At 38.0% G+C, this 18250-nt stretch overlaps 2 protein-coding genes across 2 annotated transcripts in view; both read right to left on the bottom strand.

Moving 5' to 3' along the window:
• Nucleotides 1-1597, bottom strand: part of LOC114505985 (desmoglein-1-like) — a 39678-nt gene extending 38081 nt beyond the window's left edge. Inside the window, exon 1 of the mRNA XM_028523553.2 lies at nt 1284-1597. Within this exon, the coding sequence (XP_028379354.1) occupies nt 1284-1328 (45 nt within the window). The 5' untranslated portion in view covers nt 1329-1597. The remainder of the gene's footprint in view (nt 1-1283) is intronic.
• A 16050-nt stretch (nt 1598-17647) lies between these two features.
• Nucleotides 17648-18137, bottom strand: LOC114506468 (40S ribosomal protein S15a-like). The gene has a single exon (XM_036009183.1). The coding sequence runs from the start codon at nt 18089-18091 to the stop codon at nt 17738-17740; it is 354 nt and encodes a 117-aa protein (XP_035865076.1). The 5' UTR covers nt 18092-18137; the 3' UTR covers nt 17648-17737.
• Between the last annotated feature and the right edge of the window lie 113 nt (nt 18138-18250).

Raw genomic sequence — 18250 nt, forward strand, 5'->3', positions numbered from 1 at the left:
TGGGTTGCAGGCCATGACCCCCAGCAACAGCACATTGATGTTTCTCTCTCTCTCTATCTCCCTCCCTCCTCTCTCTAAAAATAAATAAATAAAATCTTTAAAAAAAAGAATGCCTAATTGAAAGATGGTTGTTTAAAGACATTTTATAGGGTGTAATTAATTAAAAATGATCATAAATATAATCAAATAAGTATCTTATAGACTTGTGAATATACATAAGCATCTGAACAATCTTTAATCAACTGCAGCTCTAATAGGCCTTAATAGATCAAACTTATGTAAAATTAAAAATGAAAGTATTTTATTATTTCACAATGGACAAATAAATTCCCCCCTGTTCACACACATACTGCATAATGCTCATTAGCCCTGCCACATCCCAAGTTATGACATCCATTGACTCCAAAGGTGCCTTAGAAAGTCCGTGGAATAGAGCTCATGTTTAAAGGGCAACTTGGCTCGAAAGCTGCCAGCTGATTGATGCGCATTTATAACTAAATCCACTGGTCATGACGCGTCTTAATTAATGAATTGAACTAAAACTAACCAGCATACATTGAGTCAAAGATCTAGCTTGTTATTATAGAAACCCAACAATCCAGCTACAACTTAAGCAAGTAGAAACAAATATGAAGCACAGCACTACATGCATCCTGCAAAGACAGCAAAAGAATGAAAAATGTTTGGGTTGAAAGTCAGGACTTGTCTGTGATATTACTTTAAAAGCCCAACTGCAAAAGAGAATTTGAATGACAAAGTGCTATTAAAGAGTGAGATAACTACCCCACATTCAATATTTTCCCTAAGTGACATAGCAATGATTTTTATGTGAGATTTTATCTGATGAGTTGACACTGATGTATTAATATGATCTTAAGTCTTCAATTAAAGAGAGAAAAACTATTTAAAAATCTTGTTCATAAAATCACATTGTCATTAACATAAGTTTTTAATAGGTTTAGGTTGGAAATAACACTAAACAACATTGTCTAAAAGTTCTGACTTGTCGCCCTGACCAGTGTGGCTCTATATTGGGCATCATCAAACAAAGCAAAAGGTCACCAGTTCAATTCCCAGTCAGGGGACATGCCTGGGTGTCCGGTTTGGTCTCCAGTCAGGGCACATATAAGAGGAAATGGATGGATGTTTCTCATATTGATATTGCTCTCACTCTCTTTCTCCCTCCCTTCCCCTTGCTTTAAAAATAAATATACACTATTAAAAAAGTTCTTGCTTGCTGCAAAAAGAGTGATCATGAAGGATTTTTAACAGAATCCACTTACCAGAGAAATGAACAGCACTGCAGCTGTTCTGAAACGCCAGTCCATCGCTGCTGGCTGCTCTTACATCCAAGACCGTGGTAGTGCTGTCTGCTCTTCTCTGTTCTTTTTCTTTCCCCCTTGATCAGCTGATGCCTGATTAAAACAAGTTCTCAGTAGATGTTCTACATGCAGGCTTTGAGGTGTTTCTGCCTTTGCTGGGAGAAGGAATGACGGTAGGTATAACTAGTGTAGATCTCCACCCTAAAAACTTGGGCTGGTCTCATGAAGATGCTTGACGAGATCATCCTTGCTTCCAGCTAAAAGATAGGGACACACCCTTCTTCCAGCTGAAAGGCAGCTCTCTGTTGGAGATGGCATATTCACTCCTTTATACAGGGTTTTCAGGGAAGGCATTTAAAATGATCAGGAGTATAGAGAATGCTGTAGTTGATAGGGACTTTTCATACTAAGCTCTGTTCACAGGTTGTTTAGATTCTTCCCATATTAAAAAACCAAGTGGAGTCTGGATGTGACCTTATAGTATTCAGAGGATTGTCTGGCCCATGCTCATAGCCAGATACTCAGGACACAGTAGAAAACTATAAACTTTCCATTTCAGTCAATGTTAGGAAATACCCAGCCATTTTCAAAGTTGTTCTTTATGAGACAGAAAATTTGCTAATGTTAAGAGGGAGGATATTCTTAAAACATTAGTTCATATAAGCAAAACTCTGATACTTACAGTTATGAGGTTGTCTGCTTTAAGTGATCAGCCTAAGTCCAGGGAAGTCTCCATTTTTGGCTCTAAATGAATACATTCTCTCCCAACATTTTTTCTCTCTTTCAAGTTTTGCCTTTCTCAGCTGCCATAAAATATCACTAAAGAAAATATCACTATGTCAGATTAAAAATAAATAATCAAAACCTCCAATTAAAATTCTGTTGATAATTTCTAAGATTAGGATCTGTGCCTGAGATACTAATGGACACACAGAAACCTCTTCAGGAGAGGTGGGTTAAAAGTCAGTGACGATTCCCAAGCACAGAGCCAAGAACCTGTATAGTGAGCCAATTACAACACAAGGAATACATTGAAGAGAGAGCTGCCCACACATGCAAGTGGGAAACTGAGCAACCCTGAGTTTGTGAAATAAATAGTGACTCCCTCAAGGCAGGCAGCATTTGACAGTGTTCTTGGGATATGGTCTCTTCACCTCCTAATGTCAGGTATAAATATTGTGTGTGGCAGGAAGTCTATGGGATTTGAAATAGCGGTCTGGAACAAAAGACCTATTGGATTGTATAAGAAGTTCATTTTGACCAAAAGGATGGTAAAAATGTCCTAGAAAGGAAGGATGATCTGAGGGCTAGAGCTTTTACAGAATGCTGTCAATTTACTGCAGATGTGAGACAAACAAGGTTACCCAGCAGAGGTTTGAATATTCATGCTATTCCTCATGGAGCTCAGAGGGAAGAGACAGGCTGCCCTATATTTACTTTCCCTAAATAATAATGCTTATAATTGGAGTTGGTTGACATGAATAAGTAAAATAAAAGGTGATGGTCAGAACAAATTTCTTATTAGTGGAGCAATACACAATGTGATGTTGCCCTCTTACTTAGGCTGAGCAATATATGAGCAGGAGGATTGCATGACCACGAATGATTGAAGACTCACTGGACGCCAGAGATGAAGGAACCTACTCTTGCAGCTTTTGAGTGCCAAGTGAGTGCTTTACTGACCTTGAATTCTGGGTATGGTATGAGGGTCTGCACAGGCCCCCTTCATCCAGAACCAAACTTGGCTCCACCCCTAACTCAAAGCTCTGCTCCAAAGATCCCAACACCTAGAGTGTTGGTAAAGCAGCAACCTCTCAGCTCCTTTGTGAGAGGGGGTGTGGCAGACCCCACTGTTGCACAGCAGCTTCTGTCTTGACTGGTCACGTGAGAAATCAAGCACAAATGGGAAAGGGAGATTCTGAATCACCATCCCTCCTCCTTCACCTCTTTCTCTGCTTTTTTCTCCTCCCTACTCATTTTAATGTCCTCAGGACTGTGCTATTGCAAAGTGCTCTGTGACATGTGGAAATGTTCTCTCCCTGTGCTCTGCAATATACGGGTTAGCCACAAACCCTACTGAGCATTTCAAAGTGGCTACTATGACTGAGGAACCGAATTTTTAACTTAATTTCATTTTAGTTAATTTACATCTAAATAACCACATGTGGCCTGCAGTTACTATATTGCAGAACGCTTTTATCTTCTAATATTTTTGCTCCAACTCTGTCTGTTCTTCATACTTTCGACTGCTTTTCTCAACTAAGGTCATTTAAGCTTTGCTCCAGTTTTCAATCAGCACCTCTTGGTCCTCTTTTCTTTGTGCAGTCCTATTGTCTCGGTTGGTCCAGTCCTCTTTCCTGACTCTGTGTTGATCTTATTCTCTAATGCTAATGAGATAAGATACTTTAAAACACAGACAAAACAAATCTCTCACTTTTCCATGTTCACATTTTCCAGCCACCTTCTCTGTGGGCTCACACTACACTGTCACATACCTGTGCTATTCAAGTTTGCTTCTTCCATGTGGTCTCATGGTGCCCTGTTTCTACTCTGAACATAGGTTTTTAACTGTGCCTCCACATACGTATCAGCAGTCCTCATTTTATGGAATTCTATGAAATTTGGAGTGATTTTCTCTTCGGAATCACCCTAGTAAACTAACAGATTTTATTTACAAGCATCAAGCTGTTCCCAGGAAAGGGTTTTCCTCTCCTTTATAAGTCACTGCAAACTCTCAAGTGTCATCTCAAGTGTCTGCATTTCTACATTTGCTCACAGCCTGGGATACTGTGATGTCTTCCTAAAAGACAAAATAACAATCATCTTTCACTAAAGGTGATGGATTCTACTGATCTTGAATTTTTTGAGCCAAATAAAAGTAACTGACTATCCCATTCCCTTTTATTTACACAGCACCCATAGCATGGATCATATATTTCCATGGATATGCTTTTATGTTGCACATGAACCTCTAGATTCATGTATTTGTCTAATATAACATAGTTCTACAAATTATTTAAAAATAAGTGAAACATTAACATAAATCCCAAATAGACAAGAAATTGAGGGAACTATGTTAAGGATACAAGTTAAGCTCTTCTTATTACTTATAATAAATTATCATCAGTTAAGTTCTATAGTATTTTTTTCTTTGTTCTACTATATGGCTTGCACTATGCTGAATACTAGAGTTATAAACATAGATACTTCCTGGTCCTCACCCTCAAGTGTCTCCAGGTTAGCTGAATGAGAAAGACAACAGACTTTTTCCCAACTTGCTAACTGGAAGCATGCAGGTCCTTCAATAAGGAGGTCATTTCAACATAATTTTGTTAATGGTGATGATGCTATAGAAACTTAACTCTTGTTTTACAAGTAGCCCATGGTGAAATTGATTTTGTCATATCTCATCTTCCTTAAGGTTACAGAATCTATCAATGATGGTAAGTGAGGACTTACTCTACTATTGAAGGTTATACCTTCGGCATGATAAAATTGATTTTTGAAATACTTGATTTCTTCTTTTCTTTGTTGCTTACCTAAATCAACTCACATTATACTTTCAAATTTATATCTTGTTTTATCTCAACTTTGGCTTTCGGCCTTTTTTCCTTCTGTTAGAGATCTGCTCATGCTCCCCCTCCACCTGGTGTTGCTGTGCCACACTTCTAATTGCACCTCTCACTCTTCCCTCCAAATCTGTTTTGTGTTTATTGCCCAGAGTAGTGTTTCTGAAACATCACTTTCCATGTATCAAACCTCTTCTCAAGAAACCACAGTAACTCCATATTTCCTCCCAGGTCAAAGTATCTCGATATTTCAACTTCTATATCCTCAGGTTACTTACTATATCTGGTGGAAACAAAATGCAATCACCTGTACAGTCTTAAGATTTTTAGTGTTTGACTTTCATTTTTGAAGAACCTGCTTTCAATAATGATAATACCAACATGCTTTAGAGTAAAATATTAATTGATATTTGTCTAGAGTATTTATTATTTGAGTGTGTGTTTATAGTCTATGAACAAGTAAAAATTTCACTTCCCTATGTTGTTGGCTGAAGGTTTAAAAATTGAATTCCACTTTCATTTTTCAGAGTCCCTGTAGAGATGGTGATAGTTGACAGGAGAGATAAAATTATGTAAGAGAAGTTTCTTTCTTTACAAATGCTATATTCTTGATTGCATCTCAAAGGGGTGATGAAGTCTGTACTATGAGGCTCATTAATATATATAACACCTTATACAAAAATAAATTCAACGTGGATAAAAGACTTAAATATAAACTGTGACATCATTAAAGTCCTAGAGGAGAACATAGGTAGGAAAATCTAGATATTTCATGCAGAAACTTTTTTACTGACATGTTCCCCAGAGCAAGGGACATAAAGGAAAGAATAAACAAATGGGACCTCATCAAAATAAAAAGCTTTTGCACAGCTAAAGAAAACAGTATCAAAATAAAAAGAGAACCAACTGTATGGGAAAACATATTTGCCAATGATACCTCAGACAAGGGTTTAATCTCCAAAATATATAAAGAACTTACACGACTACATTCTAAGAAGACAAGCAACTCAATTAAAAAATGGGCAAAGGACTTGAACAGACACTTTTCCAAGGAGGACACTCAGAAAATCCAAAGTCACATGAAACAATGTTCAATATTGCTAGCTATCGGAGAGATGCAAATTAAAACCACAATGAGATACCACTTCACACCAGTCAGAATGACCATCATAAACAAAGCAACAAACAACAAGTGTTGGAGAGGTTGTGGAGAAAAGGGGACCCTAGTGCACTGTTGGTGGGATTGCAGACTGGTACAACCACTATGGAAATCAGTATGGAACTTCCTCAGAAAACTAAAAATGGATCTGCTTTTTGACCCAGCAATTCCACTGCTGGGACTATATCCTAAGAACCCTAAAACACCAACATAAAAGAACCTTTGCACCCCGATGTTCATAGCAGCACAATTTACAATAGCTAGGTGCTGGAAGCAACCTAGATGCCCATCAGTAAATGAATGGATCAGAAAACTATGGAATTCTATGGAATTCCATTTACACAATGGAATTCTATGCAGCAGAAAGAAAGAAGGAGCTCCTACCTTTTGCAACAGCTTGGATGGAGCTGGAAAGCATTATGCTAAGTGAAATAAGCCAGGTGGTGAAAGACAAATACCATATGATCTCACCTTTAACTGGAACCTAATCAAAAAAACAAAGAAACAAGCAAAATATAACCAAAGACAATGAAATAGAGGACAGGATGACAGTGACCAGAGGGGAGAGAAGAGGGAATTTCAGGGGAGAATGGGTAGGGTTTACAGGAACAAATTTAAAGGACACATGGAGAAAAACTAGGGGGAGGGTGGTAATGGGAGGGAAGTGGGGAGGGTTGGGTGGGTGGGCTGGATTGGGAGTAAAAGGGAGAAAACTGTACTTGAACAATGATTAAAATAAAAAAATAAATTAAAAAAATATATATGTTATAGAAAAGTCCTATAGTGTTTCATGAGCCCAGCAAAAAGTAAATAGTTTCTAGATCAAAGACATTGGAGATGGCTTCATGGAAAAGATAGCTTTGAAATTTTCAGGATGACTATATTCTCAATAAATGAAGATATAGATGAAAAAGAAGACAGAAGGGAATATGTAGTTTTTCTCAGGACAAAAGGAAGTCCTATCTGACCTAAGTATAAGATCTGTGAGAGGTAGCAGTGCTGATGAGTTAACACAATGTGGAGGACTTTGAATACCTTCCTGAGGAATTTGGATGGTATTCTATGGCAGACAGATAACCACAGTGGACTTCAGAACAAGGTATTGACCTAGTCATAGCTGTGTTTAAAGAATTTGTGATGGATATTTTGTGATGAATGGAGAGAGAAGAGATAGTAGAGAGAAAGATGAATTTGGAGACCAGTTGACCATTCCTAGAGACTGGTCTAGTAATATAACCAAAATATAACCAAAGACACTGAAATAGAGGACAGGATGACAGTGACCAGAGGGGAGAGAAGAGGGTGGTTCAATTTTAGAAAACTTAATTACAACATTTAACCATTATAACAACTAAAATTTAAAAAATAGTTTTCATAGGTTTTTTAAAAATATAAAGAAATGGTTACTAATGGTAAAATGGTGTATCTTACAAAAGTCTACATTATGCATAGTGTAAAATGGTAAACACGTTTTTATTACAATTTTTAAAAATCCCACTATTACATTACTTAATATTTCTGTGGCATAACCAAATATAAATATTAGAAGATATTATCATGATGATTATTCACAGATCATAAATTTTTCTGTATAAGAATTTTAAGAGAATCAATTAAAAATATTACAAATGACATAAAAATGTATTAAGGTGGCTGAGTGCCAAATTAATAAACAATGTTTAATAACCTACAGAGTTATTAGTTAGGAGATATCATGAAAGAAATATAATAAAATAGTTTATAGTCACAACTATAAATGTAAACTACTTCATAATGAAGCAGAGAAGAAATATGTAGAATTTGCATCCTGAAAACCTTTAAGGTTTGCTGAGGGACAAAAAGTAGACATAAATAAATAGCAAGTTATACTTTGTTTATTTTATAGGAAGATCAAATATAATTAAGAAATTCCCCACACTCTATTTTTTGGAACTTGACAATATAATTTCATATAAAGTAACAAATAATTAAGAATACAAATTAAAATTCTAATATGTGAAAAATACAGTAATGGGTAAAGTCAAACCCAACAAGGTTTAAAGTTAATGCACAGTAAAAAACGCACTTTGGAATTGGAAAATAGATGAAAAGATCAATGAAATAGGTTAAGGGATCCAGGAATAGATTTAATGTATGGATAAGAAAAGATCTCTAGTCTTAAATACAGATGGGTTTTCAAATCAATGAGGAAACTGTACACAATTCAAAATATGGTATTGAGCATGTGACTAGATATTTAGAGCAAAATTAATATCCTCCTTGTAATGGAAAAAATTGAGATGGAGAAAAGATTTTTTTTTTGTAAAGGAAGCTCATCATAGAAGAAAACAACTGAGTAAAACTTTAAATACTTTGAAGTTAGGAATGTCTACCTACTTCCAGAACCCAGCAAGTAAAGAATTGATGAATTTTAGAAGTATAAGAATCAAGACACGTACATAGCAAACAAGCATAACCAAAAGGGGTGGAGAAGGTGATAAGGTAGAATAAAGACTTTTTACATGTGTAACAATGAAAGTTCAGTTCCCATAATACATAATGAGCTATTGCAAATCTATAATAAGGTTAACAACCAAAAACATTTAAATAGGCAAAGGACATAAACAGACCTTTTACTTGAAAAGACATAGAACGGTTAATAAACAGAAGAAAAGATGCCCAATCTTAGTCAGAATTAGATATACAAATAAGTACAACAAATACAGTTAAAAATATTTCGCACATCAGATTAGCATTTGAGAACAAAAGCTGTAGATAACACCCACTGCTGTGGAGGAAGTAGGAAAATAAGAAATCATCGTCTTGCCTGAATGTGGATGTGAAAGTTGGTATTGTTACAGGGTGCAGCCAAGAGGGGGGACCCCAAATGGGCATTTGAAATGGGGTCCAGAACTCAAGGTGTCCAGGAGATTTTAAGATGTCTTCACCCCTTCCCCCACAGGTATGAGTTGGGGGAAGGGGCACACAGAGCAAGAACATGCAGGGCAGCTTTGCAGCTAATCCATGGCATGGTCATTTAACATACCTATAGCCTTTGGCTGGTCACTTAGATATGCTAATAGCTATGGCCATGCTCTAGGCCAGGGGGATGGAAAGGGTCTCCCCTGCAAGATGTGACTGGGGGGCAGGTCCCCCGAATTCCTCCGTGGTAGTTTGGAGAAGATTGGCTCCATGACATGGGGTCACACCTGCCCAGACCAACGATGGCGACCAGAAAAGCTGGAAAGGACAGCAAAGTTCTGGCATGTGAGGCCGATTGTAGGAGGAGTCAGAAATGGGGCTACAGAGGAAGGTTGGCGTGGGGATTTAAACCCAGACACGGCAGCCATTGAGGAGAGAAGCACGCGGTTTTGGCTGAGTGGGGACCCCCATGGCCCTGGGAGAGAGGACCACATGCTTTTGCCAGAGGGGATCCCCGCAGCTTTAGAAGGGGGAACCACCACTCGGTTTTAGCAGAGATCCAGGCAACACAGCTGAGGGTGCCAGGAACCCAGGGAGGTCTCCCAGTCAACATGGAGTACTGACTGGGAATAACCAGAGGACTGCCCGAGCCATGGACTTCTATTTCCTTTCCTGAGATACGGTACTCTGAACTGGGCAAAGGCGGAAGGAAGGACTGTGTCTGTTTGTGGGTGTTTTTGAGAGACTTTAGGATTTTTGATGAAGACATTAGGTCAGTACTTTAAGTTTGTATAGCATTAAATAAACATTTCCTTTCCTTTTCACAAATCTCTGGCATTGAGAGACGTCTTTCCTCTGGCGGTGGACATAACAAACCTGGGGGCTTCTTTCAGTAATAGTATATCGTCCCAAGGCCCCCCCTTGTTTGTTCTGTAACAGTTTAATGTTTTGGGAAGGCAATTTCATAATAGCTAACACAAATTTAAGTATGCACACACTTTGATGTAACAATTTCTATTGTCTCATTTAACCCCATATACATTGGGTACAACAGACTAAAAACTCACATAAAAGGAAGATTTTGCATTATCGTTGTACTAGTGAAAAAAGACAATAAGTGAAATGTCTATCAGAGTAGAATTTGTTAAATGAATTAGGGCACATTTGTATAGTGGAATAAAAAAATGAGACAGATCCTTTAATACCTATATGGAAAGTAGTATGGGTTACAGTAAGTTTAAAACCAAGATGTAGAAGAGTATGAACACACTTGTGTGTAAACATATATTTTGTGTATGTATGTATAAATGTTTTGTGTATAATTGTGTGTATAACACATTTTTATATATGCATACATATTTTCTGGAATTATTTACAAAAATCTGTGTATTGGAAAACCAATTGTATATTTGATTTTGCATTCTGCTTCTCCATTTCTATATTTTATTATTAGTAGGACTTCATTATGTAACAAAATGTAAAAATATTTGACGCTTTATAATTGACCATTGAGAAATGAATTAATGTTAAGTGTCCACATGAAGACAGGTAGAGAGAGAGGATTAGAGATATGTATGTGAAAGTTGTCAGTTTGCGGGTGACATTGAAATTGCAAAGTGGAGGAAATCACTTAAGGGAACATGAAGATAAAGACATGAAATTATCTGAACAGACAATTTGCATACTTACATTTGTTTGGTAAAGGGGAAGAAAAGTCAGTAAAACAGCCAGAAAAAAAGTCCTTCAAAGAAGTGGTAGAACCAGTTTGGACCAATGTAATTTACATCAAAGGAAGAATGTTGAGATGAACAGGCTCTAAAACAGTTCTGAAGACAGGAGGAAAACGAAAAAAAAGTGCAACATTCTCCTGATTTCTTCCCCCACAATCTGGCTCTTACTCTCTGTCTCTTTGCAGCCATATTCTTCTCTAGCACTCATTCGATGCACCATTTCATTGTATGCATGCCCTGCATCTACTCCCCTCTTCCCTGTCTGCAGTCTCTTATTGGTCTCATGCAAGAACAACCTGCAAGTGGATCTGTCTAGTCCAGGCTCATTTTATTCTGAACTCTGGACCTCCACATCCAAATCCAAAGCCTGCCTGAAATCTCCTCTTGAAAGTTTCAATTATAGTTCAAATTCAACATGCTGAAAATTTATGTTCTTCCTCTCAGAAAAGGTTCTTTCCCTTTGACCAGGCAATAAGACTGCCCATCTATCCAGTTGTGCAAGACAAACGCCCAAGTGATATTATCAATACATTTTTCCTTACCCTTCTGTTTCCTATCCACCACCACATTCTATTAATATTAAATCTAATACATCTCTTTCAGCTTCATTTCTATTCCTCCATCTAACAACCACTGTCTTTACCAAGTAATTGTTGTGTCTCACTTTGACTGTTGTTATTAACTTCCAAACAGACCAGCGTCTGTTCTGGCCTGTTTCTTACCTGTTTACTATACTAGTGCTAGAAAAAGTATTTCGAAGAGCAAACTTAAGTGTAGCATTTCCTTAAAGAAACTTTCAATGGCTTTTAGAAAAATGGGAACAAAACTGTGGGTCCTTGTACATCTTCTTTTTTGCAATTATCATAGTTGCAAGTTCATGTGTATTTGTGTTACAGTTACTCTGTCCTCACCACTAGGATGTTATATCCATGAAATATGAATCATATTTTTTGAAAACTAAAACTGTATTCCTGACACTTGGCACACAATAGTATGCTCAATAAATATTTTTGAATTAATAAATAAGCCCAAGCAATGTGGAGTTTCAAGAAGGAAAGATGTGTGTTTCAAACTTTGTTGTGACATCTAAGATGATGAAACCCCAAATTCTGAAAGTAGATAATGGTTAGTGAATTCCAGAGACACCTAGAATAATGTGACAGTGGGTATTGATGAGAATATCCAAAGAGAAAACTATGGAGTTTGCTCTAGAAAGGATAAAAAAAAAAAGGACTATCTCCCCTAAGTGATTGATTCTGAAGAAATGCAGAGCATAAATGATTAGAAGTCTGAATGAGGTCAAAGATATGTGTGTTAAAAGCAAAAGAATGGGATTTCTGGAAGCAGAGCTGGTTGTTGTCCTAAAACTTTTGTGTTGAAATTTAAATGGTAGAAGCGGAACAATTTCTCAAGGCTTAGGGTGTGGCCATAGGAACTGTCATTTATGATAGTATGATTTGTACTGTAGATATTATGAACAGGCTTCCTGAGTAATTAAAAGCTCCTTAAAGTTGGGAAATGTCTTCTTTCCTGTGCTTCCCTGGCATTGCTTGGGACCCCATAAATGCCCAACAAATAAATTAAATTAAAGGCCCAGTTTCCAGAAATTCTGCCACCTTAGCTCTCATAACATGTCCATGGAAACTCTTTCATTTCAACTTTTGAGAAATAATTAGTATTAGTTGCATTCAGTTCCTCATCACTTGATCTCAAACAGTGATTTATTTCTTACTTTTTTATTATTGAGGACTTCAAGAACAAATTTGTGGTTGTCATCAGTGAGCAGTACATATCTTTTGGCAATTATGACACAGTTACAACGAGAAACCCGGCAACAGGTTTTTAAAACATGTTTCTGTTTCTTGGGAGGGTTTTCTATGACAAGTAACTGCAAACATCATCAAAGTTCTGTGATATTATCAACCTGGTACTATGAAAAGCTGATGACTAACTTCTGGAACTGCACATGCAAGCAGTCACGTTTATATGTTATGTGTCATAGAATTTTGGACTTGGAATCAGTGAGACGAGCACCCAGTAAAAAACCTGATATATTCAAGGACATTGATTAGAAGTAAACATAAGAGATGTGCCCAGTTCTATGAGGAATCCTGTTAATATAATATCATCACATTTTATTTCAGTCTAATCATGTAAAGTACTAACAACAAGAACTGAATAAAAGATTTTACTATCAGAAATACTTACATTCAGAAATGTTAACTTTGGTGGTAATCAGTGCTTTGCACAATAAAAAAATAATGAAAACCTATTTTTCACAATTCTTTAAATGTCAATTTCTAGGCCTTATTTACACTTAGTAAAGCCACACTTTTAGAGTGTGTGTCCCAGAAAACTACACTGTTAGTAAATGCCTCAAATGCATTGGATGTAATAAAGTTTGTTATCTTTGACATAGAAACTTAGTTAACCAGATTTTATTCCTAAATCGTCTTGGTGACTATATAACAACTATTACAAAATGAGTAGAGACACAGTAATCCTGGGAGTATTGTATTACTTATAAGCTGTTTCTGCCAGTTTCTGACATTTCCAGCAATGGCGAACAACCTGAATATTTCTATTAATTTGGAGAAATCTCTTGGCAAAGAGGGAAAAAGGAGCAAGGCCCTACATGTACACCCCTCTTCCTGTCTGTAGTCTCTCCTTGGTCTCATGCAAGAACAGCCTGCAAGTAGGTCTATCCAGTCCAGTCCTTTTTATTCTGAACTCCAGACCTCCACATCCAAATGGCTACTTGACATCTCTCCTTCCAAATTTCAAAGAAACAGAGAAACAGATCAAATTCTGGGTCTTCTACTGCATGGCCTTGGCTCAACCAATCACTGTCCAGGAGTTTCAATTTTCTCATTTGAGAGATGGGGATATCTGTTTAGTAGCAAGGTTTATGGGAACTCAGTGTGGGGCATGAGAAATCATGGTGAATTTGTGGATCTTTGGGCAGTTCAGCAGAGATTAAATGAAGCCTGTGAAGAGAAATGTGAGAAAACCAGAGGGATCAGCAGGAGCCAGGTTGTAAATGACCTCATAGCCATAAGGAGTCATTTGAGCCTGATGATAATGGTTTTCCAAATCCAAAACACTGTTGTCTCATGGTTTTTGTTATTAGCGTTACCAAAGCAGTTTCTATCTTCTCCCCTTCAACAAACAAACAGCTCCATTGAACTCAAGCATCACTCTGTAAGAATCCTGAAGAAGATGATAGGGACATTGCTCTGAGAAGTCTTGAGAACGTGGAAGGGACATGAATTGTGCTAATCTGCTGGCCAGTGGAGTAATAGTAACAACTTGTGTCCTCTCAGTGGAGGCTGCCAGGGAGTCAGGGAGAGCGGCACACTCACTGGCACTGGGAAGCATCCATAAGTATTACAGAGGATCTGTGACATGAATATAAGTGAGACATTTATGTTACAGAATAGGCCTGACCTGGGGTGGGGCCAAAATAGTGTTACGGAAACATGCCCCCTCCCACCTGGGGTCCCTCTGTACTAGGTTCGCCTTGCCTACAGCCTTTAGGAATTATGGCTCTCAGTGCCAGAGTTTGGTGAAAAGGAAAGGAACTATTTTTTAAAAAGTTATAGGGACTTAGAGTAATGACTTAATGTCTTTGTTAAAATCCCAAAGTCCCTTAAAATACCCACAGACACACACATTCCTTCCTCTCCCCTTGCCAGTCAGGGGTACCATATCTCAGGGGAAAAAAGAAGTCCATGGCTCAGGTAGTCCTCAGTTCTTCAGTAATCTGTGCTTGGCTGGCAGGCCTCCCTCAGTCCCAGCACCATCAGCTGTGTCACTGGGATTTCCAGTTCTTAATCCAAACCTACAGGGTACCTTTCATGGCCCACCAGCAAGAGTCCTTTCACCACTCTCCTTCTTGCAATGTCTGTCCTGCATTTTCCCAAACTGCTAAGAGAAAGCTCTGCATGGTTGCTACATCTTGCTTTCCTGCTTCCTATGTCAAATGGTTAAGGGAGCCCCCCAAACAAGTGGTTAGCCCCCAAAACTGCATGGTTCTGCCCCCTCTGTGTTGTTACCAAACTTGGGTCTTAAATTCTGTCACAAATCTTCCCCTACATCCCCATTTCCGACTCCTCCTATAATCGGCTATACCTGTCAGCATTTCCATATTTTCCTAGCTTTTCTGGGCTGCCATATGGTAAGTCCAGGCAGGCATGGCCCCACGGCATGGAGCTAACCTTCTCCAAGCTTTCATGCAGACATTGTAACCATGAAGAGCTGCCTCCCAGTTATGACATGGATTGAAGCCATTCCCATCTCCCTGGCTGAAAGCATGGCCACAGCTACTTAACATATCTGTGAAGCCAGCCAACAGTTATAGATATGTAAAATAACTGTTTTTGCATATCTGCTATGAAGCTGGCTAACTGCTGATATGCAAAATATCTCTCAATGATCCTGTTCCGTGTGTCTCATCCCCCAGTTCAGACTTGTAGGGGTGAGGATATCGTATATTTTATAATTCCTGGACACCCTGAGTTCTGAACCCATTACAAATCTTTCTTTTGAGGGGTGGGCCCTGGCTGTACCCTGTTACATTCATGTTAATAACTTACACTGTTTTTTAATATGCAAATAAAAATGAATTAAGATGTTACATGAATAAAATGTTACAGAAATTAAAAACTTCTGTAAGAGAAATTTGTACAGAATTCTGTACAAGAAACCGCTAATCTGCTCAAAAGAGTGAGAATTAACTTAACCTAATTTATATTTTAGAAGATCGCCCAACTCATATGTAGAAAATTATTTGAAGATGATCTGTATGGAAGTCGAGAGACTATTTTTGAGGCAGTTGTGGCAGGGTGTTGGCAAATGGGGTTGGAAACTCTTAGATGGACTTAGATATATTTGGTTTGTAGGATCAACAGGACTTCACAGATCAAGTTAAGAAATGAGGGAAAGGATGAAGTCCAGGAGAAGTACTTGGTTTCTGGCTTGAACAATGGGTCAATGGGGTCACATTTACTGGGATGAAGGATATTTGTGTGGTAAAATTTTAAGTTAAATTTTGAACATTTGAGAAAGGGCTTGGATGAGGTCTCATAGAGACAGTGTAGAGCATTAAGAAGAAAGGTGTTGGGACCACATTTTAGGGGAACATTCCTATTTAAAAGTCAAGTAGGTAGAGAACAAATAAAAAAGAATAAGAGAATGACCAATGTGATGTAAGTAATATCTTGAGAGGATGGTGTTATAAAAGCCAAGAAAGAAGGTTTTCAAAGAAGAGAGGATAGTTACTTTTTTCCAGATTCTTCCCAGAAGTTACAAAAGACAAAGACAGAAAAGTGGGCTTTGTATTTGGCAATGTATAGGTCTTAGATGAACTAGACAAGGGCCATGCTGATGGACTAATGGGTGAGGGTTGAAGTCTGATGCGACATGAGAAAGGAAAGAAGCATGTGTACATGAATGTTAAGAACTTTGGTGAAACAAATAAATTAAAAGTGAGATATAGTAAGTACAAGAAGGTGTGTTAATGGAAATGCTTCAGAGTGGGGGGAGAGAGAGAAAGAGAAAAGGTAAGGGAAAGAGAAAGAACAGATATAGCAAAGAAACTACTAGGGGAAGAACAAAGTCCTTGAGCACAAATAGGGATTGTCTTTTTGTATGAGTAGGACAGTAACTCTATTGTAATAGGACAGGGGAGGAAATGGTTGCACATGCAGGTGGATGTGTAGGTTTGGCCGAGGAAGATGAGTGGATTTGAGACTGATGACTTGTTTTCTCAGAAAACAATAGGATTAGATCACCAACTAGGAATGGAGAGGAAAGAGGAGCTGTGGGAGGTTGGAGGACCAACAAGGTGTGGGATAGTATTTAGTCTGTTACATTGAGATGGGAAGTCTATCAAAGAATCTATCAGAGAAGTCTATCAGGAAAAGCAGTAGATGTTACTCTATGATTTGAGTTTGGATATTTAAAATGAAGAAATCAACTCACTTGAATCAGCTGTTTGCATGTAGACAGAGATGGAGGGTGAAAAATTTGGGATATGTAAGTAGGATAGCAAGGCAAGGAAGTTGATAGTATTCACGAAGAGGTGACTAGAGTCAGATTCATAAAGCTTGATTAGATAAGGAGGGAAGTGAAACTAACAGATAGTGAGAAAGTGGTGGGAGTCCAAAACAAATGGAAGTTTTGATGAAGAGGAGGAATTGCAACAACTGGAACACTTAAAAAAGGATGAGGAGGAAGTGAAACAGAGGCATCCAAGGTACTGCCATGCTAGTTTATGACCAGGAAGAGGTGCAGTAGGGAAAATGGGCATCTGGGATCCAAGAATCTGGGGTTTCAAGCGCCTCACCCATGTGGTCATTTAAGTCACTGTGAACGCCCTCAGGAATTGGAGAAGTCACAGAAGACTTTGGGCCAGAATACGAGTCTTCAGTAAGATCGGGGACATTAGTAAGAAAGAGGTCAGTTAATGGCTCTCAGAGAATAAAGAGAGGGGATTATAAGCAGATCACATCTGTCTGGAAAGGGTAAGGTCTTGTGCAAGTTGAAGATGATAATAGTCCAAAAAGTGGCATTGGAGAGCAAAGAAGAGATGCACCTAATAAAGATGAAAGGGTATCATTTTAAAAGCAAATAAAAAGAAAACCTATTTTAAAAGAAATAATTTGCTCATGTAAGCAGAAATAAAAAATAGATTAGCAAAGAGGGAAAGTTAAAAACATAAAGATGTTAAAGCTATCAAATAAAAATTAAAAATGCCAATTATTGACACCTATCATTAAATTATCTGTGTGGGGCTGCTCACAACTCTGCGCTGACATTACGAAGCTTCACTCCAGAAAGAAGACTCCTCAGTGAACATGAACAAACAGCAGAAATAGAAAGTGAAAATAAATTTTAACAGTGTGGATATTAAAAAAACTTCTTCCCTTATATGGTCTGCAGATAATAACTAGATTTGATAATCTCTTTTTTTTTTTGTCCATTGAGGCATTTTATTTGCACATATATATTACATCCCTAGAAAAAGAATCCCAGGATTTTCCCTCCTGTGTGTTTTCATCTTGCTTCTTCATGGTCCATCATGCCCGCTGAGGTTGTCTGTACAATGAAACCAAACTGACGGGATGGAAGCAGGTTGTTCTGCCATTTTTCTAGATCTTTGAGTTGCACATCAAATCTGGGGCTGATTACTCCACACTGGTTCAACCTGCCGGTAAGGTTTACAACAATTTTCCCAGCTCTGTGGTCATCAATAATTTCAAATTCGCCAATGTAGCCATGCTTCATCATCACAGTTAGAAACCGGACGATGACTTTGGAGCACGGCCTGATAAGAACCTGGCATTTGCCTCTCTTTTCAGCATTGTTGATACTCCTCAGAGCATCAGCCAGGACATTCATGCTCACCATTATGGCGGCACGGAAAGATGGCGGAAAGAGCTCTAATTTTTCATTATACTCTATTATCCAGCACACCTTATAATTCAAAAAAGATAATAAAAGCAATATTAGTCATTTTATTGCTGTGAATATAACTCTGTGGAAATTACAAACCAACTTAAAACATCG

This window comes from Phyllostomus discolor, chromosome 9 (genome assembly GCF_004126475.2).
Source record: "Phyllostomus discolor isolate MPI-MPIP mPhyDis1 chromosome 9, mPhyDis1.pri.v3, whole genome shotgun sequence".
NCBI classification, from domain to species: domain Eukaryota; kingdom Metazoa; phylum Chordata; class Mammalia; order Chiroptera; family Phyllostomidae; genus Phyllostomus; species Phyllostomus discolor.

Excerpts from the sequence above, each read along its gene's own strand:
- LOC114506468 (XM_036009183.1), bottom strand. The coding sequence starts at position 18,091 with ATGGTGAGCATGAATGTCCTGGCTGATGCTCTGAGGAGTATCAACAAT.